This window comes from Lampetra planeri, chromosome 47 (assembly GCF_965212315.1).
Source record: "Lampetra planeri chromosome 47, kcLamPlan1.2.h2, whole genome shotgun sequence".
NCBI classification, from domain to species: Eukaryota; Metazoa; Chordata; class Hyperoartia; order Petromyzontiformes; family Petromyzontidae; genus Lampetra; species Lampetra planeri.
The window spans coordinates 264,110-289,247 of record NC_136153.1 but is presented as its reverse complement, the minus strand read 5'-3'; the positions used below and the strand labels follow the sequence as shown (position 1 = coordinate 289,247).

Sequence of the window (25,138 nt, the reverse complement as noted above, 5' to 3'; positions counted from 1 at the left end):
ACCTCACCATGATGCCCTTCATCTGGGGATGAGGAAGGCTTTGTAGGGGGCTGGGTGGAAAGGAGGCACAGCAGCGGGGAGAGCGACGGCTCCGGAAGGAAGAGGAGGAAGTGCAGCACAGGGAGGGAGCCGGGACGCAGGGGAACCCAGTCTGGCCTAGACACACTCATGTGCACTCTCACACAGACACGCACACACACGTGCACGCTCACACTCACACAGACTCACTCACACACTCAGATCCGCACACGTGCACACACAGACTCATACACTTACACAGACGCACACACACAAAGACCCCTCGAATAGCCTTACCAGACTGTTGGGCAAGTGCTGTTAGCGAGCACTTATGCAGGCCGGCACGGCACACGAGGGGTGGGTGACCAACTCCACGCCCGGCTGCCTTTGTATCCTTAGTGACGATGTTTACACATAGCACCGGGTATTCATTTGAGGCTAAGTCGAGCTCGGGGAGGCCCTGGACCGGTTCTGATAATCGTCACTCGGGTAATCGACCTCGGGTCACCGGGTTCGTACGTAGCACTGCGCTAACCGCTGCGCCACCTCTCCCCCGCTGTTACAGTGCAGTACTGTCCCCAGGCAAGATGGCTGCCCGCCCCCACGTGACTCGGCGCGCGTGACTGGCGCACTCAGCACGTGGTGTCATCCAGGGCGTGGTCTCGCGCCGTCCCTACTCACGAACTTGCTACCGCGTAAGTCTGAGGGCCTCTCGTGTACAGCGTCTGTTGGTCTCGTGTGGGTCTTTGCTAGTCGCTGGCGATCTGTAAGAGTCTCTTCTGGGTCTTTGTGCGAGTCTCCTCTGCGTCTTTGTGTGAGAGTCTCTGGGTCTCTGTGCTCGTGAGTCTCTGGGCCTTGTGCTAGAAACAAAAATGGAGCCTGCCAATGACCCCTCTCCTCCACGTGGCGTGGCATTTTAGCCACTCCCGGCTCGTGTGGGTCCGTGCAGTTGCACCCCCTGCACACGCGGTAGTCGACACTGCCACTGGTGGTGTACCGCGTGTTCATAATTTTCTGTACTGTATAGTAATTTCCCGAATAGGAAAATAAAAGTAATTGTTTATAGCACAGCCTACATGCGCGTGCGTTCGTTTTGTGTTTTAATGTTGTTCCTGCTCCGCACACTCCGATTAGCACCGGTGACTACGTCGAAAGAAGTTCAACACAATACAACTTGTTTTACTTTCTACATCCGTTAAAGGAGCAGATGACGGCAAGAGTAACACCTAAAGTCTCGAGTAAGGCGGTGTGGCGCTCACAGACAGACGCGCCTTTAGCTCATGTGCATAGATTAATTTCTGATGGGGAGAAACAGCGGCAACTCGAATCTAAACCATTTCTTGGGGCCTCCCTTAGGTCATAGCCTTAAACGATTACCCTGTTTGCTGTGCGGACTTGGGAGGCAAAGACGGCTGTGATGCTGCTTACACGACCACTAACAGCACGCTGCTGGCCTCTAGAAACTCTTACGCCGCCCTTGATGTTCAGAGCGTAAAGTAGCGAATTGAGTCCCCGAAAGATCTGAGCCGGTCATAAAATAAGCGGACAAACTCCGAATAAATGTTTTACGCTTCCAATCGTCGACATCTGCCATTATATAATTTTCAAGCACCATTGGTTCAACACAAGCAGGTAAGAATTGTTTCAATACCACCAGGTAAATTAATTGTTAGATGTACTGTTAATGTATGCAGTTCATAGGTTAAATAATGTATTAATATAATGGGTTATGCATAAATCGCGTAAATATATGTGTCGTTAAAATCCGCCACGAGTAAGGGTTGTCACGTAAACAGAACATGCCAATTCGTTACTAGTACAGCACACCAGTGTGTTGGAGAGTAAACCACAACATTTACAATTCGAGTCCGACGTTTCGCCAGTAAATACAATTAGCATCATCAGGTGACAGCCAGATTTGTGGAGAAGTCCACCTGTTTCGTTCTTTATATAGAGACCACGCTTCTGCGCTCTTGCGCAAGGGGGGGGGATTAATGAGTCATGTAAATTATGCATGCGCATTATGCGAATCCTTTGATCTTGTCCTTCCTGTCCATTGCCTGTATTAAAATAGCCGTACCAACAGTAATCCTGGCCTAAACCTGCCCGTGCCTGGAGCAGAGCACGTGGTGAAGATGTCGTCATCATTGAACACAGGCGCCGCGGGGATGAACTCGCGCTCTTGCAGATGCTGCTTCCGAAACTACACCCTGGCGTGTGAGTTCAAGCTACACCCTGGCGTGTGAATGTAATATAAGACACCAGCAGCTTGCAAGCGTTGACTTTGAATGCTTCTGCAAAGGTCAAGAGGTCATCACAGCCTGTGTTGTTGGTTGCACACCACACCATCGCTTCCTTCCATGTGCCAGAACCCTCAATGTCTATGCTTATAGCATCCCTGCTATCTGTTGGTCTTTTCCCTTAGTGCATTAGGCCTGGGTTGCCACTTATAGTGATTGAAAAACAGCAGTCAACAGTGATGAGTGGCTGCTAAAATTGGTAACACTTTGGCAAATGAAAAACATTGGCCACCCAATAGGGGTGCCATGGTCTCGAGATGTTAACTATCTCGCCAGGTATACAGGAGGTCGTGGGTTCGATCCCGACCCTGACGCCTGTATATTTGGAGTTTACATGTCTCCCCATAGACGAAAGGAATTTTCTCCTGGTCCTCTGGTTTTTCCCTCCACATTTAAGAACATGCGTTTATAGTATTTGGGCTGCTATACATTTCCACATGATAATCTACTTCGTTGAGCTATCATTTTTGATATTCAGGTCGCTTCTGATAAAGAGCCACAGCTCAGTGGACCTTACCTGGTAAATTGAAAATCGTTTTTTTGTCGTTTTCAATTGGTGCAGCTAAGAATGTTTTGCAGTGGTTGACACATCGTTTGTGTGTCCTTTTTCTTCACAATCCTCATGTGGCCACATGCCATAGGAAGTAAAGTTGCATTCTGTAGGGTTCCCTACCCCTTGACTTAAACCCTATAGCCTTAAACCCCTAACCCTCCCAGGAAAAACTTGCATTCCAGTAGACCCTTGATTATCCACGTGCGGTTTATCTGATTTGCAGATTAACCGAACACCTGAGATTTTGGCATAAATTAATAACTCATGTATTTTCCCTTAAGCCCAAATTAATAATCTAAAAGTTATCCATTGATATTCTTGGAAATGTTTATTAAAAGTCACGCGCTTAAACTGAACAAATATGTTGCTCCAGGTTGATCCGAAATCCACGTGATCGCCGCTACAGTTCAGTAGTTGCAGATCTTTACAACAGTGGGTGACAATCAGGTCTATGATTGTCATTCAGTCATAGAGCTGATTGAATGAAAATCAGGTCTACGATTGTCATTCAATAATAAACATGATTGACTGAAAATAAGGTCTATGGTTGTCATTCAATCATATACCTGATTGAATGATAATCAGGTCTTTGATTGAAACTAAAAACCTGTACGGACAGTAATTCCAGACTCGAGTTTGCCCCCTTAATCTGCTATGATGATGAGTCGCCGCTTTAAAATGGGGAAAAAGCCGACGCTGTCTTTGCACGTCAGCTGCTGCCTTAGCACTTCGTCCATGCCTCTGTCATGATTTTAAATTTGTCCGTTTCCCAGTGGAGCCTGGGGCATCAAGCAGCCGCCCCTACCTGCTGGTGTGCGGACATGTCTTCTGTGGAGCATGCCTGCAGGACAAAGGCACACGCGCAGGCTGCGAGTTTGTGTGCCCCACCTGCAAGGTACAGCTATTACAATCGTATGGCAACGTACATACATATGGTTGTGTGCACGCGCGCGTACGAGTGTATGTACGTGTGTGTATATATCTGCCTGCATGTGTACGATAGTGTAGCGGTTAGCCCGCTGCGCTACTAACCTGGCGACCCGAGTTAGATTATCTGAACCAGTCCTGGGCCTCCCCTAGGTTGACTCAGTCTCAAATGAGTATGTGGTGCAATGTGTTAACACCGCCACTGGAGAGACATAGGCGGTCGGGCGTGATGTTGGCCACCCACCCCCTCGTGTGCCGTGTGGGCCTTCATAGATGCTATTCGTTAACAGCACTTGCCCAAACAGTCTATTAAGGCTACAGGAGGGATCTTTGTCTTTTTTACATGAACATGTCATCAATAAGTAATATTTTAAAAAACTTTTTAAAAAGCACGCTTTAATGAAATGTACCGTACTCGTAATGTCAGAACTCCACGACTCCAGGAAGTGGCCGCAAAGCTTGCCATTAACGTAAGGGGCCGTGGTGATTTACAGCTAACATTAGTTGAGCGTGGACAATTAGACCCAAGCCGAAACATAACATATAAAAAATAATGTAAAAAAATATATTTTTTATAGAATATAGTATTGTTATCAGTATGACATAAGTATACCAAGTTTGCAGTCGATACCACATTGGGAAGTGGGTTAAAATTGAGTTACAAGACTTGAGGATACGGCAACAGACAGAGTGAATTAAATAAAAGCATGTAAAATGCCTCTTGGCTAGTTGCGTGTGAAGCCCCGAGTGGCGTAACTGGGCGCTACTACAGTGGAAAAAACAACCTGCAAATATGAGCCAAAGAGACTGATTGACTAATCCTTTGTATCCCGAATTATATACATCCAGATTAATTTGTTAACGGTGAAAACAAAATTTCGATTTAAAGCTTTCGTGACTGCAGGGATTCATCTTCTTGGTTCTTTCGGTAAAGTCACGTAGAAGGGAAATAAAAAAATAATAGAAATCCAACAATACAATTCTCACGACGTTTCGGCCACAACACAAGCATCCGTCCTCAGGTGAATAACAGAGCTGTCTGAAAGACAGCGTTGTAATGACCACTGCTAAGCTTGGCAGCACATTTATAAGCTGGGTGGGAGGAGCAGAGAGCAGTGACAAAGGAGTTTACATATCAACAGATGAATTTAGCATATTGACGCTAAAGAATTGCAACTACCCCACTTCCCTACAATAAACCGATGTGAAAAAGCTAAATATAAACTACATCAATATAATCAATGTACTCAATATATTCTCCAATAAGCTGAGCTATTAGCATTAAGTAATTGGGTATATACTACACTATATAATGACTACCATATAGTGAACCGATAAAAAACTAAAATATAAACTACATCTTTATAATCAATATACTCTCCAATAAGCTAAGTTTACATGTCAAAAGAGGAATTTAGCATATTGATGCTAAAGAACTGCAACTACCCTACTACCATACAATTAACCGATGTGAAAAAGCTAAATATAAAATCACATCAATATAATCAATGTACTCAATATGCTCTCCAATAAGCTGAGCTATTAACATTAAGCAACTGGGTATATGCTACACTATATAATTACTACCATATAGTGAACCGATAAAATAATCAGTATACAGTACTCTTCAATAAGCTGAGTTTACATATCAACAGAGGAATTTAGCATATTGATGCTAAAGAACTGCATCTACCCTACTACCATACAATAAACAGATGTAAAAAAAATATATAAACTACATCAATATAATCAATGTACTCCAGGGGTGTCCAAACTTTTTGCAAAGAGGGCCAAATTTGATAAAGTGAAGATGCCCGGGGGCCAATAGTTCCTTCCGACATTTTTTTACCACAAAAGTTACGTGAAAACACACACTGTTATAAAACAATTTTCATTGTCACAATTACCTTTATTTTTCAAATGACAATGTAACCAAATATAAGTCACTCAGGCAGACGTGAACAACTTTAAAAACACAATTCTGCCTTTTATTCAGTCAGAAAACATTGAACAAACTGTATAAAATACCTTAAATTTCCATGAGTTAAATATCTTTACCTCATGAACATTTTAAACAGGAGTTATAAGTAATGCAAAGTGGGCTGTTATCATTAAACTTTTAAATGAGTGAATTTTGCCCTTGCCTTTTGCAAGATCTTTCAGAAAGCAATAGTTTGTGTCACATCTACAGGTACATAACATCAACAGTTATAACCAAATCTTATTCAAGAGTTTAATAAAACAAGTGCCATAAGTCCAAGTGCATTAGTGTGCTTTAGGCTTTTGTTGTATGTGTTGGGTTATGAAATTTTGATAAAAATAATAAAAATTAATAATTTTCCAAAAAATGCGCAAATCGCATTAATTATGTTAATGTGTGTATTAACATGCATAAATTATGATAATGTGATTATGATAATCGCGGAGATAATCGTAGTAATTTATGCGGATGCTTGCGATTATGTTAATGTGAGCAGTTGTGATAATTAAGCTTAGTTTCGTTTATCCAGTGTTATATCAATCAGGATAACACGATTATCATCGATTAAACGTTTACCGATTATCTTAGTGTGTTTATGTTATTTTAGGTCTCCATTTTCATATCTCATCGCAGGTAACAGCTCTTATGAATAAGACAGTTTTGCATGGACTTGGAAAGAAGCACTCGAACAGTTGGTGTTAAGCAATTTTAATTCTAAACAAGCACATGACACTCTAGTATGCGAAAGCAGGTATACGTCAATAAATTAATTGGAAAGATTATGCAATTAACGAAAATGAATGACTAAAACATTCCTTATTCATGTAACTCGACGGCAGCAACTGCTTTGTACGATCAGTTGGTAGTGAACGCACCACCTCGAAATGGCAACCCTTTTTGAAACGCAAAGATAATTTTTTTTTTAAAGTCTTATTCGTGTGCGTGCTGTGTGTGCGTTGCCCCCTTGTAATATTAATTAATTCTTAGAGCCGGGAGTTGTGTCGTTAGCTTGTGTGGTGTGGGAGGATACAAACAGCGTCCAGAAGTTTTCTCTGGGTTGGGCGTGGCCGCCGCGAGCCCCTGCTGCTCCCTCGCTCGGCGTGTCTCTGCTTGTGCGCTCTCTCTCTCTCCACTGCTGGACGCGACGAGTTGGCACGACGCTCGGTGACGCCCGGTGACGTCCGAGTCGTGCTGCTCTTGCGCTCTCTCTCCCTCTACTGCTAGATGACAAGTTGGCACGACGCTCGGTGACGCCCGGTGACGTCCGAGTCGTGCTGCTCTTGCGCTCTCTCTCCCTCCACTGCTGGACGACGAGTTGGCACGACGCTCGGTGACGCCCGGTGACGTCCGAGTCGTGCTGCTCTTGCGCTCTCTTTCCCTCTACTGCTAGATGACGAGTTCGCACGACGCTCGGTGACGTCCGAGTCGTGCTGCTCTTGCGCTCTCTCTCCCTCTACTGCTAGATGACGAGTTGGCACGACGCTCGGTGACACCCGGTGACGTCCGAGTCGTGCTGTGTTGTGGCTCTCTCTCCCTCTACTGCTAGATGACGAGTTGGCACGACGCTCGGTTACGCCCGGTGACGTCCGAGTCGTGCTGTGTTGTGGCTCTCTCCTTGATCGTTGCCAACTTCACACGGACACTCGCCCTTGCTTCAGGCTGTGTTGGCTTGTGGCTCTGGACGACGCGGCTGTGCTCACTGGGTGGTGGTCGGTCTGAGTATCAAACACACTGCGCATTCGATGGCGCTTTCTCTCTCTTGGTGGCAGCCCCCGGCTTCTCCACTGCTCGATTGATTGTTGAGTCGGCACGATGCTCGCCGTCGCTCTGGACGTCTTGTCTATTCACACTGGTCGTTGGTCGGTGTGCCCTCAAACACACGGCGCATTCGATGGCGCTGTCCTCTTCCTCACAGCCGTTTGACCAGGCTTTCTCCACTGCTTCGCGCTGTCTGCTTTGCTCGCTTGGTCGACGCTTGGCGATCTCCGCCCTTTTACAGGTTGATTTCTTGTCGTCACTCGTCACTCTCTCTACTCCGTGCTTCCCTTGTTCGTGCAGCTGCCAGCTTCACTCGCACTTAACTTCGTTCTGCGAGAAGCGACACCTGCTATCGGCATCGGTGTTTCGTTTCCTCACGACGCTCCGCCAGCCGGAGCACGGCTGAAACCCAGCCCCGACCCAGGTTGAACTCAGACTTCTGCGACTCTAACGACCCCTCCTCGTTCCATCTCTCCTCGAGGCACGATCTGCCCCCGCTCTCTTGCGAGCCCCGTCGCAACACTGAGCGCGACTCGGACAGACTGCTCATTCAGGCTGTCACCTTAACGATGTCTCGTCGTCCCATCTCTCCTCGAGGCACGATTTGCCCCAGCTCTCTTGCGAGCCCTGTCGCAACGCTGCGTCGCAAGCCGAGTTGCAAGACTGAGCGCGACTCGGACAGACTGCTTGTTCGCTGAGCGCGCTTGTGCTTAACTTAAAAACGTGACTCCCCTCTCTGCGCATTCCTTGCGAGCGGGAAACAAAACACAAACAGATCGAGAAAAAGCAGACACCCCCGCGACCCCTCCTCGCGACCTTTCCTAACCCTCCAAGCATTCATGGGCCATCTGTTTGTGCTGCGGGGAGACAAAGACGGCCGTGTTTAACTCAAAACGTGAGCACCCTCTCCTCTCTCCGCGTCTCTTGCGAGAGAAAACAAACAGAAAAAAAACAGATGTTCTCGAATGTCAGCACAAACCCCCCCCCCCCTTGTGACCTTTCTGCTCCCTTCTTGCTTGCCGGACCGTTGGAGACAAAGGTGGCTGAGGAGATTTTTGCAATACATTTATGTGGTCCTGTGTGTTACATTTATTCTTGAGTTATTTTTTTTAATGTCCTGAGGTTAAGTGCAACTAAGTTTCCACTTACGCTTCCTTAACTGTTGGAATTCGTACTCTTTAGTTGTTAGGAAGGTCATGTAGATAGGAAACATATAATTCTAAATAATATGTATGCGGTGAATATAAGGGAATTACTAATAATAAAAAAAAAACCTATTGTTTGCTGGTTAATTCTCTTTGTTAAGTTTCTACTTTTCGGTACGGAAAACGTTAAGAAAACGCGAGTTGCAACCGTTATTTACTCTGCTCTGCACCCCCATGTACATCTCCAGATGTCTTGGGAGGTTCGTCCATCCATCTTTTGTCCATCTGGATGTCTATGACCTCTCTGTGACCGAATTCTTATCATTTTAACCGCCCTCCATGTTTCATGGATTCCTGGTGTGCTTGTGAGGAGAAGTGAGTTGTTTTCATTGTTTAATTAAAAAAAAAAGATATATAGATATATAAAAAAAGATATAATAAATTTTTTTTTTAATTGTTCTTAATAAAAAAGGGTATAGACACAACAATCCGCCCGTTTGAAAATTATCAGGGGTCGATTTGGCCACTGGCGAATTTTCAAACAAAGTAAATGCCCTTTTTTGTGTTATGAATCCATAAGCCGCCCTCACTCTCGGCGGTTATTCCTTACCACGCGCGTATGTATCACAATCTTAACATGGTTACATTTGAAATAAGCAAAGAAAATAAAACAAAACGTTCCTTCCAAAGCGCGCGCGTATGTATCACAATCTTCACATGGTTACATTTGATATAAGCAAGGAAAATACAACAAAACGTTAGACATCGATACCACAAGTTACATCGATTCTTATCCATCATAACTACGGCGAATATTAATTTTTGTTTTTGTTAAATCCTGGGAAACGCTAGGTAGCGGTTTCGGTGGTTCTTTCTTACGACGCGCGCGCACGTATCACGATCTTAACATGGTTACATTTGAATTGAGCAAAGAAAATAAAACAAAACGTTAAACATCGATATTACGTTACATCGGTTCTCATACATCATAACTACGGCGGATATTAATTTTTTTTTGTTAAATCCTGGGAAATGCTAGGTAGCGGTTTCGAACGCATTTTTGCGTTATTTTCCTCCTGTTACATCCTTGCAATCTTTTTACCAAGTTATTATCATCTGGTTTGCCACTTTTAATTTTAGGTGGCAATGCTGCTCCCCATGCCTTGTCCTTCAGACTTGGTTCGTTCTTAGCCTTTTCCTGTCCATTAACCATATTCTCATGGCCAGATATTTTAGAGTAACCTTTGACTCTTTTATGCAATCTCCCAACATCATTAACTTGGTTCGTAGTGCTTATCGCTTTGATCTTTCGATCACGGTTTTCAGGTTCGTTTTTGTAATTTCCTCTATCACTCTCTCGCGTCGTGGGAATGTGTGGTGTAAAATTGTGCTGCACATAATCAGAATTCGCGCACACAACCAACTTCTGTACTCCGTCATCAATGGCATTCGCTCTCTCTGCGATTACATACACATTTGCCGAGTCAGTGTGTCGATTTAATTCCGTGCCTCGTAATGTTGCCCTTTTGGTTTTTCCGAGTGGGTTGGATTTCAACACCATTCCCGATACGTCATGGACATTCGTCTCCATTCCAGCACTCCGATCCACCTTAATTTTGGTTTCCCTTGGATATTTTTCATTCAAAGGCTCACGCCTGCACTCCTCAGGGCGTGTCTCTGTGTTCGCTCTCTCTGCCCCACCATCGCGCGCTCTTGCGACGTTCTGGGTGGCTTTACCTTTTTCCGGGCGATCCAGTTTTCTTATCTGTCTGTTATCTACCGTCCGATCACGCTTCAATGCAACCCTGTCCTTGTATTCGATCCGCGCGTCATTTACAAGAGCACTGCTCGTGTTTCCTACCGCATCGTATGCTTTTAATGTTTCCCGGTCGTGGCGGTATTTGTTCGCCCTGTTACTTGCAGCCTGCTTGCATTTCCCATTGAGCTCAGGGTTTAACAAAACCTCGGCGGGTGGGGCGCGTGTTGGCCGCTCGCTCTCACTCACTGTGGGTGGTTCATCACGTATTTGGACCGCATTCTGTGTTATTCCTCTATTCCCTCCTGGTATAGCCGGTGGAGAAATTGGTCAGAATTGGACCGATTGTGTTTGACCTCCCATCCTGCGATTCTCCTGAATGTTCGCCTCCATACCTCCGCAGTCTGTGTACCACCTTCCCGCTAGATGGTTATCTTGCCATCTTTGTGTGTAATTTGGACCTTGCGTGTGTTGTGGCATGGGGTGTTGATATGGTTCTGCTCTGAACCTCTCCCTCCTGCGATTCTCGTACATTTTTGGCCCAGTGTTTCTCCCATTTGGGTGCCAAATTTTTCCTGGATTGTTACTTCGCCATCTTTGTGCGTAATTTTGACCTTGCGTATGTCGTGGCATGGGGTGTTGATATGATTCTGCCCTTGGTCTCCACATTCTGCGATTCTCCTGAATGTTCGGCTTTGTGCCGCTCTCATTCTCGTGCCCCCCTCTCTCTGGTTTATTTTGCCATGTGTGCGTGCGTGTTTGCTCCTCCCTGCATTGTGGGACTGCTCGGTGAATTTTATTTCACTCTGAGAGGCTGGGTTCCTTATCCCTCTCCCCTGTGTTCTGGATCCGAATTATGATTCTTAGCTCTGTATAACCATGCCATGTACGCCTTGCTCTCTATGCGGCGTAAGGATGCGGTTTCCGGATTCAAAACCATTCTCACCCTTTCTGTAATCTCTGGGCTCAAGGATTCAAAAAACATAATTTTGAACATGTGATCACCTTTGTGGTATTGATTCACATCGCCTGCGTAATACGCTCTTTTAAATTGTAAAAGGTAGTCACGTGGGTCTTGTTCCATGCCCTGGGTCATCGATTTTACAGCATAAAACCCCTCGGTGAGTGTCGAATATTCTCCAAACTTCCGAACCACTGCCAGGCTCAGTTGTTTAAAATCATTTCTAACCTTGTGTGGTAGTGACTTTACCCATGGTATAGATTCTTTATGTAAGCTCCGTTTCAACAAACTCGCTTTTTCATCCCGTCTCCTCAGCCCTCTAATCATTGCCTCCTCTTCTACTGCTGCGATATGTGTGTGTATATCCATGGACTTATTGTGTGGGTCAAAATCGGGAATTCTGACTAGAGCTTTGTCCATTAATTTAAGGGTTTTACTGTTGAATAGGTATTCCGAAAGTTGATCGCCGTCAGCGTCATCATCAAACAAGTTATCATCAGGCAATCTGTCACTTTCATCTGTGCTGTGTCGGGCGTGTTTCAGCGGCGTGCATTTTTTTTGTGTGCGCTCTGTGCCGTGTCGCTCGTGTTGCCATTTCCCTTCAGTTTTTGCCTCTGCCCTTAGTGTAGCATGTCCTGGCGACTTTACTTTAACTTTTGTGCGATCAGTCCCTGGACTCTGTCCACGTACCCAAGAGTGTGATTTAATGTTACTTCCATATTTATTCTGTGGATCAACGTCTGTGAGTTTCGCTGGTGTCGCGAGCACTGATTTCTTCTCCCTCTCGAGGGTGTGAGGACATTTCTCCTCGTTTATTAGAGACGATTTCTCTCCCGTTTTTTTTCCAAAATTTTCCACATTCCACAATCCCTATCTGTATGCCTGTGTGGGAAGGCATGAGTCCTGTCCTGCCTTCTCTGCAGTTTTTGCATCGTGTTCGCCTTCGTTACATTTTATCCAGTCAATTAGTTTCCCCCGAGGTGTGTTCGTGTTATCGATACAGCTCCCTTCCCATATGTCTCTCTGACTGTACTGCTTTGTAACAGATTGGTTGGTACGTTTTAATACGAGCTCCCAGTATTCCATAACCCATTCAAAAATTATTCTTAATCCTAGCATCTCAAGTGGCAGGAGTTACTTTGACCTTTCCTTTCAGAGTGCATATAAAACAATTATCTCACAGAGTGTGGTCAGTTTGACTCGAGCTATTCTGTTATTTTCCGATTCAGAGTACGTACCTCTAACACCATTTATCACAGGATGCAATCGGTTTGATACGATATTATCTTAATTCCACTGTCTTTTTTTTTCAACCTGCTATTCTGGGTTTTAACCTCAGAGGGCGTTTTTTTTGTTTTACGCCCGTTTACAATCACCATGCAATGTTCGATCACGATATTCTAGTTAACACGTGGTGATTCATTCCTTCATCCATGCAAAACACTGTCTGCGAGAGATCCCGGACGAGCCCCCATTATGTTGTATGTGTTGGGTTATGAAATTTTGATAAAAATAATAAAAATTAAGAATTTTCCGAAAAATGCGCAAATCACATTAATTATGTAAATGCGTGTATTAACATGCATAAATTATGATAATGTGTGTAACTATATGCATACATTATGATAATCGCGGAGATAATCGTAGTAATTTATGCGGATGCTTGCGATTATGTTAATGTGAGCAGTTGTGATAATTAAGCTTAGTTTCGTTTATCCAGTGTTATATCAATCAGGATAACACGATTATCATCGATTAAACGTTTACCGATTATCTTAGTGTGTTTATGTTATTTTAGGTCTCCATTTTCATATCTCATCGCAGGTAACAGCTCTTATGAATAAGACAGTTTTGCATGGACTTGGAAAGAAGCACTCGAACAGTTGGTGTTAAGCAATTTTAATTCTAAACAAGCACATGACACTCTAGTATGCGAAAGCAGGTATACATCAATAAATTAATAGGCAAGATTATGCAATTAACGAAAATGAATGACTAAAAATACTTCTTCATTGGTGAGATTATGCAATTAACGAAATTGAATGACTAAAACATTCCTTATTCATGTAACTCGACGGCAGCAACTGCTTTGTACGATCAGTTGGTAGTGAACGCACCACCTCGAAATGGCAACCCTTTTTGAAACGCAAAGATAATTTTTTTTTTAAGTCTTATTCGTGTGCGTGCTGTGTGTGCGTTGTCCCCTTGTAATATTAATTAATTCTTAGAGCCGGGAGTTGTGTCGTTAGCTTGTGTGGTGTGGGAGGATACAAACAGCGGCCAGAAGTTTTCTCTGGGTTGGGCGTGGCCGCCGCGAGCCCCTGCTGCTCCCTCGCTCGGCGTGTCTCTGCTTGTGCGCTCTCTCTCTCTCCACTGCTGGACGACGAGTTGGCACGACGCTCGGTGACGCCCGGTGACGTCCGAGTCGTGCTGCTCTTGCGCTCTCTCTCCCTCTACTGCTAGATGACAAGTTGGCACGACGCTCGGTGACGCCCGGTGACGTCCGAGTCGTGCTGCTCTTGCGCTCTCTCTCCCTCCACTGCTGGACGACGAGTTGGCACGACGCTCGGTGACGCCCGGTGACGTCCGAGTCGTGCTGCTCTTGCGCTCTCTCTCCCTCTACTGCTAGATGACAAGTTGGCACGACGCTCGGTGACGCCCGGTGACGTCCGAGTCGTGCTGCTCTTGCGCTCTCTCTCCCTCCACTGCTGGACGACGAGTTGGCACGACGCTCGGTGACGCCCGGTGACGTCCGAGTCGTGCTGCTCTTGCGCTCTCTTTCCCTCTACTGCTAGATGACGAGTTGGCACGACGCTCGGTGACGTCCGAGTCGTGCTGCTCTTGCGCTCTCTTTCCCTCTACTGCTAGATGACGAGTTGGCACGACGCTCGGTGACACCCGGTGACGTCCGAGTCGTGCTGTGTTGTGGCTCTCTCTCCCTCTACTGCTAGATGACGAGTTGGCACGACGCTCGGTTACGCCCGGTGACGTCCGAGTCGTGCTGTGTTGTGGCTCTCTCCTTGATCGTTGCCAACTTCACACGGACACTCGCCCTTGCTTCAGGCTGTGTTGGCTTGTGGCTCTGGACGACGCGGCTGTGCTCACTGGGTGGTGGTCGGTCTGAGTATCAAACACACTGCGCATTCGATGGCGCTTTCTCTCTCTTGGTGGCAGCCCCCGGCTTCTCCACTGCTCGATTGATTGTTGAGTCGGCACGATGCTCGCCGTCGCTCTGGACGTCTTGTCTATTCACACTGGTCGTTGGTCGGTGTGCCCTCAAACACACGGCGCATTCGATGGCGCTGTCCTCTTCCTCACAGCCGTTTGACCAGGCTTTCTCCACTGCTTCGCGCTGTCTGCTTTGCTCGCTTGGTCGACGCTTGGCGATCTCCGCCCTTTTACAGGTTGATTTCTTGTCGTCACTCGTCACTCTCTCTACTCCGTGCTTCCCTTGTTCGTGCAGCTGCCAGCTTCACTCGCACTTAACTTCGTTCTGCGAGAAGCGACACCTGCTATCGGCATCGGTGTTTCGTTTCCTCACGACGCTCCGCCAGCCGGAGCACGGCTGAAACCCAGCCCCTACCCAGGTTGAACTCAGACTTCTGCGACTCTAACGACCCCTCCTCGTTCCATCTCTCCTCGAGGCACGATCTGCCCCCGCTCTCTTGCGAGCCCCGTCGCAACACTGAGCGCGACTCGGACAGACTGCTCATTCAGGCTGTCACCTTAACGATGTCTCGTCGTCCCATCTCTCCTCGAGGCACGATTTGCCCCAGCTCTCTTGCGAGCCCTGTCGCAACGCTGCGTCGCAAGCCGAGTTGCAAGACTGAGCGCGACTCGGACAGACTGCTTGTTCGCTGAGCGCGCTTGTGCTTAACTTAAAAACGTGACTCCCCTCTCTGCGCATTCCTTGCGAGCGGGAAACAAAACACAAACAGATCGAGAAAAAGCAGACACCCCCGCGACCCCTCCTCGCGACCTTTCCTAACCCTCCAAGCATTCATGGGCCATCTGTTTGTGCTGCGGGGAGACAAAGACGGCCGTGTTTAACTCAAAACGTGAGCACCCTCTCCTCTCTCCGCGTCTCTTGCGAGAGAAAACAAACAGAAAAAAAACAGATGTTCTCGAATGTCAGCACAAACCCCCCCCCCCCCCCCTTGTGACCTTTCTGCTCCCTTCTTGCTTGCCGGACCGTTGGAGACAAAGGTGGCTGAGGAGATTTTTGCAATACATTTATGTGGTCCTGTGTGTTACATTTATTCTTGAGTTATTTTTTTTAATGTCCTGAGGTTAAGTGCAACTAAGTTTCCACTTACGCTCCCTTAACTGTTGGAATTCGTACTCTTTAGTTGTTAGGAAGGTCATGTAGATAGGAAACATATAATTCTAAATAATATGTATGCGGTGAATATAAGGGAATTACTAATAATAAAAAAAAAACCTATTGTTTGCTGGTTAATTCTCTTTGTTAAGTTTCTACTTTTCGGTACGGAAAACGTTAAGAAAACGCGAGTTGCAACCGTTATTTACTCTGCTCTGCACCCCCATGTACATCTCCAGATGTCTTGGGAGGTTCGTCCATCCATCTTTTGTCCATCTGGATGTCTATGACCTCTCTGTGACCGAATTCTTATCATTTTAACCGCCCTCCATGTTTCATGGATTCCTGGTGTGCTTGTGAGGAGAAGTGAGTTGTTTTCATTGTTTAATTAAAAAAAAAAGATATATAAAAAAAGATATAATAAATTTTTTTTTTAATTGTTCTTAATAAAAAAGGGTATAGACACAACAATCCGCCCGTTTGAAAATTATCAGGGGTCGATTTGGCCACTGGCGAATTTTCAAACAAAGTAAATGCCCTTTTTTGTGTTATGAATCCATAAGCCGCCCTCACTCTCGGCGGTTATTCCTTACCACGCGCGTATGTATCACAATCTTAACATGGTTACATTTGAAATAAGCAAAGAAAATAAAACAAAACGTTCCTTCCAAAGCGCGCGCGTATGTATCACAATCTTCACATGGTTACATTTGATATAAGCAAGGAAAATACAACAAAACGTTAGACATCGATACCACAAGTTACATCGATTCTTATCCATCATAACTACGGCGAATATTAATTTTTGTTTTTGTTAAATCCTGGGAAACGCTAGGTAGCGGTTTCGGTGGTTCTTTCTTACGACGCGCGCGCACGTATCACGATCTTAACATGGTTACATTTGAATTGAGCAAAGAAAATAAAACAAAACGTTAAACATCGATATTACGTTACATCGGTTCTCATACATCATAACTACGGCGGATATTAATTTTTTTTTGTTAAATCCTGGGAAATGCTAGGTAGCGGTTTCGAACGCATTTTTGCGTTATTTTCCTCCTGTTACATCCTTGCAATCTTTTTACCAAGTTATTATCATCTGGTTTGCCACTTTTAATTTTAGGTGGCAATGCTGCTCCCCATGCCTTGTCCTTCAGACTTGGTTCGTTCTTAGCCTTTTCCTGTCCATTAACCATATTCTCATGGCCAGATATTTTAGAGTAACCTTTGACTCTTTTATGCAATCTCCCAACATCATTAACTTGGTTCGTAGTGCTTATCGCTTTGATCTTTCGATCACGGTTTTCAGGTTCGTTTTTGTAATTTCCTCTATCACTCTCTCGCGTCGTGGGAATGTGTGGTGTAAAATTGTGCTGCACATAATCAGAATTCGCGCACACAACCAACTTCTGTACTCCGTCATCAATGGCATTCGCTCTCTCTGCGATTACATACACATTTGCCGAGTCAGTGTGTCGATTTAATTCCGTGCCTCGTAATGTTGCCCTTTTGGTTTTTCCGAGTGGGTTGGATTTCAACACCATTCCCGATACGTCATGGACATTCGTCTCCATTCCAGCACTCCGATCCACCTTAATTTTGGTTTCCCTTGGATATTTTTCATTCAAAGGCTCACGCCTGCACTCCTCAGGGCGTGTCTCTGTGTTCGCTCTCTCTGCCCCACCATCGCGCGCTCTTGCGACGTTCTGGGTGGCTTTACCTTTTTCCGGGCGATCCAGTTTTCTTATCTGTCTGTTATCTACCGTCCGATCACGCTTCAATGCAACCCTGTCCTTGTATTCGATCCGCGCGTCATTTACAAGAGCACTGCTCGTGTTTCCTACCGCATCGTATGCTTTTAATGTTTCCCGGTCGTGGCGGTATTTGTTCGCCCTGTTACTTGCAGCCTGCTTGCATTTCCCATTGAGCTCAGGGTTTAACAAAACCTCGGCGGGTGGGGCGCGTGTTGGCCGCTCGCTCTCACTCACTGTGGGTGGTTCATCACGTATTTGGACCGCATTCTGTGTTATTCCTCTATTCCCTCCTGGTATAGCCGGTGGAGAAATTGGTCAGAATTGGACCGATTGTGTTTGACCTCCCATCCTGCGATTCTCCTGAATGTTCGCCTCCATACCTCCGCAGTCTGTGTACCACCTTCCCGCTAGATGGTTATCTTGCCATCTTTGTGTGTAATTTGGACCTTGCGTGTGTTGTGGCATGGGGTGTTGATATGGTTCTGCTCTGAACCTCTCCCTCCTGCGATTCTCGTACATTTTTGGCCCAGTGTTTCTCCCATTTGGGTGCCAAATTTTTCCTGGATTGTTACTTGGCCATCTTTGTGCGTAATTTTGACCTTGCGTATGTCGTGGCATGGGGTGTTGATATGATTCTGCCCTTGGTCTCCACATTCTGCGATTCTCCTGAATGTTCGGCTTTGTGCCGCTCTCATTCTCGTGCCCCCCTCTCTCTGGTTTATTTTGCCATGTGTGCGTGCGTGTTTGCTCCTCCCTGCATTGTAGGACTGCTCGGTGAATTTTATTTCACTCTGAGAGGCTGGGTTCCTTATCCCTCTCCCCTGTGTTCTGGATCCGAATTATGATTCTTAGCTCTGTATAACCATGCCATGTACGCCTTGCTCTCTATGCGGCGTAAGGATGCGGTTTCCGGATTCAAAACCATTCTCACCCTTTCTGTAATCTCTGGGCTCAAGGATTCAAAAAACATAATTTTGAACATGTGATCACCTTTGTGGTATTGATTCACATCGCCTGCGTAATACGCTCTTTTAAATTGTAAAAGGTAGTCACGTGGGTCTTGTTCCATGCCCTGGGTCATCGATTTTACAGCATAAAACCCCTCGGTGAGTGTCGAATATTCTCCAAACTTCCGAACCACTGCCAGGCTCAGTTGTTTAAAATCATTTCTAACCTTGTGTGGTAGTGACTTTACCCATGGTATAGATTCTTTATGTAAGCTCCGTTTCAACAAACTCGCTTTTTCATCCCGTCTCCTCAGCCCTCTAATCATTGCCTCCTCTTCTACTGCTGCGATATGTGTGTGTATATCCATGGACTTATTGTGTGGGTCAAAATCGGGAATTCTGACTAGAGCTTTGTCCATTAATTTAAGGGTTTTACTGTTGAATAGGTATTCCGAAAGTTGATCGCCGTCAGCGTCATCATCAAACAAGTTATCATCAGGCAATCTGTCACTTTCATCTGTGCTGTGTCGGGCGTGTTTCAGCGGCGTGCATTTTTTTTGTGTGCGCTCTGTGCCGTGTCGCTCGTGTTGCCATTTCCCTTCAGTTTTTGCCTCTGCCCTTAGTGTAGCATGTCCTGGCGACTTTACTTTAACTTTTGTGCGATCAGTCCCTGGACTCTGTCCACGTACCCAAGAGTGTGATTTAATGTTACTTCCATATTTATTCTGTGGATCAACGTCTGTGAGTTTCGCTGGTGTCGCGAGCACTGATTTCTTCTCCCTCTCGAGGGTGTGAGGACATTTCTCCTCGTTTATTAGAGACGATTTCTCTCCCGTTTTTTTTCCAAAATTTTCCACATTCCACAATCCCTATCTGTATGCCTGTGTGGGAAGGCATGAGTCCTGTCCTGCCTTCTCTGCAGTTTTTGCATCGTGTTCGCCTTCGTTACATTTTATCCAGTCAATTAGTTTCCCCCGAGGTGTGTTCGTGTTATCGATACAGCTCCCTTCCCATATGTCTCTCTGACTGTACTGCTTTGTAACAGATTGGTTGGTACGTTTTAATACGAGCTCCCAGTATTCCATAACCCATTCAAAAATTATTCTTAATCCTAGCATCTCAAGTGGCAGGAGTTACTTTGACCTTTCCTTTCAGAGTGCATATAAAACAATTATCTCACAGAGTGTGGTCAGTTTGACTCGAGCTATTCTGTTATTTTCCGATTCAGAGTACGTACCTCTAACACCATTTATCACAGGATGCAATCGGTTTGATACGATATTATCTTAATTCCACTGTCTTTTTTTTTCAACCTGCTATTCTGGGTTTTAACCTCAGAGGGCGTTTTTTTTTTGTTTTACGCCCGTTTACAATCACCATGCAATGTTCGATCACGATATTCTAGTTAACACGTGGTGATTCATTCCTTCATCCATGCAAAACACTGTCTGCGAGAGATCCCGGACGAGCCCCCATTATGTTGTATGTGTTGGGTTATGAAATTTTGATAAAAATAATAAAAATTAAGAATTTTCCGAAAAATGCGCAAATCACATTAATTATGTAAATGCGTGTATTAACATGCATAAATTATGATAATGTGTGTAACTATATGCATACATTATGATAATCGCGGAGATAATCGTAGTAATTTATGCGGATGCTTGCGATTATGTTAATGTGAGCAGTTGTGATAATTAAGCTTAGTTTCGTTTATCCAGTGTTATATCAATCAGGATAACACGATTATCATCGATTAAACGTTTACCGATTATCTTAGTGTGTTTATGTTATTTTAGGTCTCCATTTTCATATCTCATCGCAGGTAACAGCTCTTATGAATAAGACAGTTTTGCATGGACTTGGAAAGAAGCACTCGAACAGTTGGTGTTAAGCAATTTTAATTCTAAACAAGCACATGACACTCTAGTATGCGAAAGCAGGTATACATCAATAAATTAATAGGCAAGATTATGCAATTAACGAAAATGAATGACTAAAAATACTTCTTCATTGGTGAGATTATGCAATTAACGAAATTGAATGACTAAAACATTCCTTATTCATGTAACTCGACGGCAGCAACTGCTTTGTACGATCAGTTGGTAGTGAACGCACCACCTCGAAATGGCAACCCTTTTTGAAACGCAAAGATAATTTTTTTTTTTAAGTCTTATTCGTGTGCGTGCTGTGTGTGCGTTGTCCCCTTGTAATATTAATTAATTCTTAGAGCCGGGAGTTGTGTCGTTAGCTTGTGTGGTGTGGGAGGATACAAACAGCGGCCAGAAGTTTTCTCTGGGTTGGGCGTGGCCGCCGCGAGCCCCTGCTGCTCCCTCGCTCGGCGTGTCTCTGCTTGTGCGCTCTCTCTCTCTCCACTGCTGGACGACGAGTTGGCACGACGCTCGGTGACGCCCGGTGACGTCCGAGTCGTGCTGCTCTTGCGCTCTCTCTCCCTCTACTGCTAGATGACGAGTTGGCACGACGCTCGGTGACGCCCGGTGACGTCCGAGTCGTGCTGCTCTTGCGCTCTCTCTCCCTCCACTGCTGGACGATGAGTTGGCACGACGCTCGGTGACGCCCGGTGACGTCCGAGTCGTGCTGCTCTTGCGCTCTCTCTCCCTCTACTGCTAGATGACGAGTTGGCACGATGCTCGGTGACGCCCGGTGACGTCTGAGTCGTGCTGTTCTTGCGCTCTCTCTCCCTCTACTGCTAGATGACGAGTTGGCACGACGCTCGGTGACACCCGGTGACGTCCGAGTCGTGCTGTGTTGTGGCTCTCTCTCCCTCTACTGCTAGATGACGAGTTGGCACGACGCTCGGTTACGCCCGGTGACGTCCGAGTCGTGCTGTGTTGTGGCTCTCTCCTTGATCGTTGCCAACTTCACACAGACACTCGCCCTTGCTTCAGGCTGTGTTGGCTTGTGGCTCTGGACGACGCGGCTGTGCTCACTGGGTGGTGGTCGGTCTGAGTATCAAACACACTGTGCATTCGATGGCGCTTTCTCTCTCTTGGTGGCAGCCCCCGGCTTCTCCACTGCTCGATTGATTGTTGAGTCGGCACGATGCTCGCCGTCGCTCTGGACGTCTTGTCTGTTCACACTGGTCGTTGGTCGGTGTGCCCTCAAACACACGGTGCATTCGATGGCGCTGTCCTCTTCCTCACAGCCGTTTGACCAGGCTTTCTCCACTGCTTCGCGCTGTCTGCTTTGCTCGCTTGGTCGACGCTTGGCGATCTCCGCCCTTTTACAGGTTGATTGCTTGTCGTCACTCGTCACTCTCTCTGCTCCGTGCTTCCCTTGTTCGTGCAGCTGCCAGCTTCACTCGCACTTAACTTTGTTCTGCGAGAAGCGACACCTGCTATCGGCATCGGTGTTTCGTTTCCTCACGACGCTCCGCCAGCCGGAGCACGGCTGAAACCCAGCCCCGACCCAGGTTGAACTCAGACTTCTGCGACTCTAACGACCCCTCCTCGTTCCATCTCTCCTCGAGGCACGATCTGCCCCCGCTCTCTTGCGAGCCCCATCGCAACACTGAGCGCGACTCGGACAGACTGCTCATTCAGGCTGTCACCTTAACGATGTCTCGTCGTCCCATCTCTTCTCGAGGCACGATTTGCCCCAGCTCTCTTGCGAGCCCTGTCGCAACGCTGTGTCGCAAGCCGAGTTGCGAGACTGAGCGCGACTCGGACAGACTGCTTGTTCGCTGAGCGCACTTGTGCTTAACTTAAAAACGTGACTCCCCTCTCTGCGCATTCCTTGCGAGCGGGCAACAAAACACAAACAGAGCGAGAAAAAGCAGACACCCCCGCGACCCCTCCTCGCGACCTTTCCTAACCCTCCAAGCATTCATGGGCCATCTGTTTGTGCTGCGGGGAGACAAAGACGGCCGTGTTTAACTCAAAACGTGAGCACCCTCTCCTCTCTCCGCGTCTCTTGCGAGAGAAAACAAACAGAAAAAAAACAGATGTTCTCGAATGTCAGCACAAACCCCCCCCCCCCCCCTTGTGACCTTTCTGCTCCCTTCTTGCTTGCCGGACCGTTGGAGACAAAGGTGGCTGAGGAGATTTTTGCAATACATTTATGTGGTCCTGTGTGTTACATTTATTCTTGAGTTATTATTTTAATGTCCTGAGGTTAAGTGCAACTAAGTTTCCACTTACTCTTCCTTAACTGTTGGAATTCGTACTCTTTAGTTTTTAGGAAGGTCATGTAGATAGGAAACATATAATTCTAAATAATATGTATGCGGTGAATATAAGGGAATTACTAATAATCAAAAAAAACCTATTGTTTGCTGGTTAATTCTCTTTGTTAAGTTTCTACTTTTCGGTACGGAAAACGTTAAGAAAACGCAAGTTGCAACCGTTATTTACTCTGCTCTGCACCCCCATGTACATCTCCAGATGTCTTGTGAGGTTCGTCCATCCATCTTTTGTCCATCTGGATGTCTATGACCTCTCTGTGACCGAATTCTTATCATTTTAACCGCCCTCCATGTTTCATGGATTCCTGGTGTGCTTGTGAGGAGAAGTGAGTTGTTTTCATTGTTTAATAAAAAAAAATATATAGATATATAAAAAAATATATAATAAAACATTTTTTTTTGAATTGTTCTTAATAAAAAAAGGGTATAGACACAACACTTTTCACTGTTAATAGTGACAGATGTTAACGTTCAAAACACTCAATTTCAGATTGATCAAGGAACAGATAACTTGCTGATACTAATGAGAAGGTTGATACTGAGATATAGATTTCAGTAAAGAGACCAGGTCTGGCTTGAGGGCAGTGGTTGAGATGTGTAAAATGCCACGCAAGTGGGAGTCACTCATCCTTGACCTCAATCGTTTCTTATTTAAGTTCATGACTGAGAATGTTTGCTCACACAAATATGTGGAGCCGAATATGCTCATCATTTTCTTAGCGAATGACCGCATTTATGGAAACTTGCTTTTGTCCAGCTGCCGGTAAAAGTCAAGAGAACGCTGCTGGTGTTTTCCGCGGCACTCATCGTCACACTGCAGCTCAATGAGCTGCAGCTGTGGAGGAGCATCATCAGGGTCCACGGAGAAGGGAAAAGAGAAAAGCAACATGTCCTTTTCAATAACTGCAAAGTCCCGAAAGCGTTTGTTAAATTCTACAGAAAGAGTTGCGATAGCTGTTGCATAACTCTTCATTTGTGCACCGATGTTGTCCTGTGGGAAACTGTCAATGACCTCTTTCAAAGCTGGGAAGTGCGCGGTGCAGGGCTCTGTTTGGGACAAGTGTATTTGGAAAAGTTGCAGTTTGGTTCCAAAGGCCTTGATGTGAGCATATAGCTGGCTCACCACTGCATCTTTTCCTTGAAGATTAACATTCAGCGCATTCAGATGCTTCGTTATGTCAACCAAAAAACCCAGATTTGCCAACAATAAAGGATCGGACAGTTCTTCCATTGGTTGTCCCTTATCACCCAAAAAATGTCCAATTTCCTCTTGAGAGAGAAAAATCGCTGCAGTGTGGTCCCCCGACTTAGCCACCTCACATCGTTGTGATATATTACGTCACCTTATTCAGCCTGGATGTCACGCAAGAACTGCTGAAACTGTCAGTGGTATAGAGCTTTAGAGCGAATATAATTGATTGCCTTTGCCACTGGTTTCATAACATCGACAAATTTGAGATGTTTGGCGCAGAGAGCCTGCTGGTGAATGATACGGTGAAGTTTAAAAGCGTTGCCTGCTTCTTCGCTGACTTTATTGCAGATCAGTGTGGACAATCCACTTCGCTCACCAGCCATGGCAGGTGCACCATCGGTAATGGTCCCAGAAACTTTACTCCATGGTAGTTTCATGTCATCAACAGCTTCACAAACAGAAACGAAAAAATCTGTTCCTCTGGTTTGCCCATTAAGGCTTTTGAGGTCAAGCAGCTCCTCTGTCACATTCAAGTTGTCATCAACTCCGTCTTAAAAAAATAAGTAGTTGTGCAGTGTCAGATGCATCGCTGCTTTCATCGCAGGCTGATAAAAAATAATCAAAAGCCACTCCCCTGTCGCCCAGTTGTCTCTGAATATCTGACGATATGTCCTCAACTCTCCGTGCCACAGTGTTGCGTGACAGGCAAACATTCATAAATTCTTGCTTCTTCTCGGGGCAAATGTTCTCCACCATTTTCATGACACAGTCTTTGATAAATGCACCTTCAGTAAAAGGTTTGCCATATTTAGCTATTAACATGGCCACTTCGTAGCTGGCTTTGGTGATGTTTTCCTTTGACTCACAGGCCCGCGTGAAGAATCGCTGTTGCGATGCCAGAGCAGCACGGAGTTGCTTCACTTTTTCAGCGCGGTCACTCCCTGTTAGCTTGTCGTATGTTGTAGCATGTTTAGTTTTGTAGTGTCTCTTTACATTTAAATCCTTAAACAAGGCATCCGTCTCTTTACAAATTAGACAAACACAATTGCCTCGATTTCCAGTGAAGAAGTATTGTAATTCCCACCGCTCCTGAAAGCGGCGGCCCTCACTGTCAACTTTTCTCTTTTATTTTTGCAGTCGCCATGGCAGAAATAATTCTAGAAGGGTTCGCGGCACGTATGTGTAATGTAGTAACTCGGCGGGAGACGACTTCACGGGTAGCACACTCTTTATTTCACCAACTTCGTTACACAGGTGACTAACACCCACTGTAGTTACTCGGGTGACTAACACCCACTTGGTTACTTGGGTGACTAACACC

General features: G+C 45.7%; 1 protein-coding gene across 1 annotated transcript in view; it reads left to right on the top strand.

The window, feature by feature from the left end:
* Window positions 1-588: 588 nt before the first annotated feature.
* Window positions 589-25,138, top strand: part of LOC144733433 (E3 ubiquitin-protein ligase Midline-1-like) — a 65,944-nt gene continuing 41,394 nt past the window's right edge. The window contains exons 1-3 of the mRNA XM_078615343.1: window positions 589-713; window positions 2,140-2,235; window positions 3,645-3,766. Of these exons, the coding sequence (XP_078471469.1) occupies window positions 2,154-2,235; window positions 3,645-3,766 (204 nt within the window). The 5' untranslated portion in view covers window positions 589-713; window positions 2,140-2,153. The remainder of the gene's footprint in view (window positions 714-2,139; window positions 2,236-3,644; window positions 3,767-25,138) is intronic.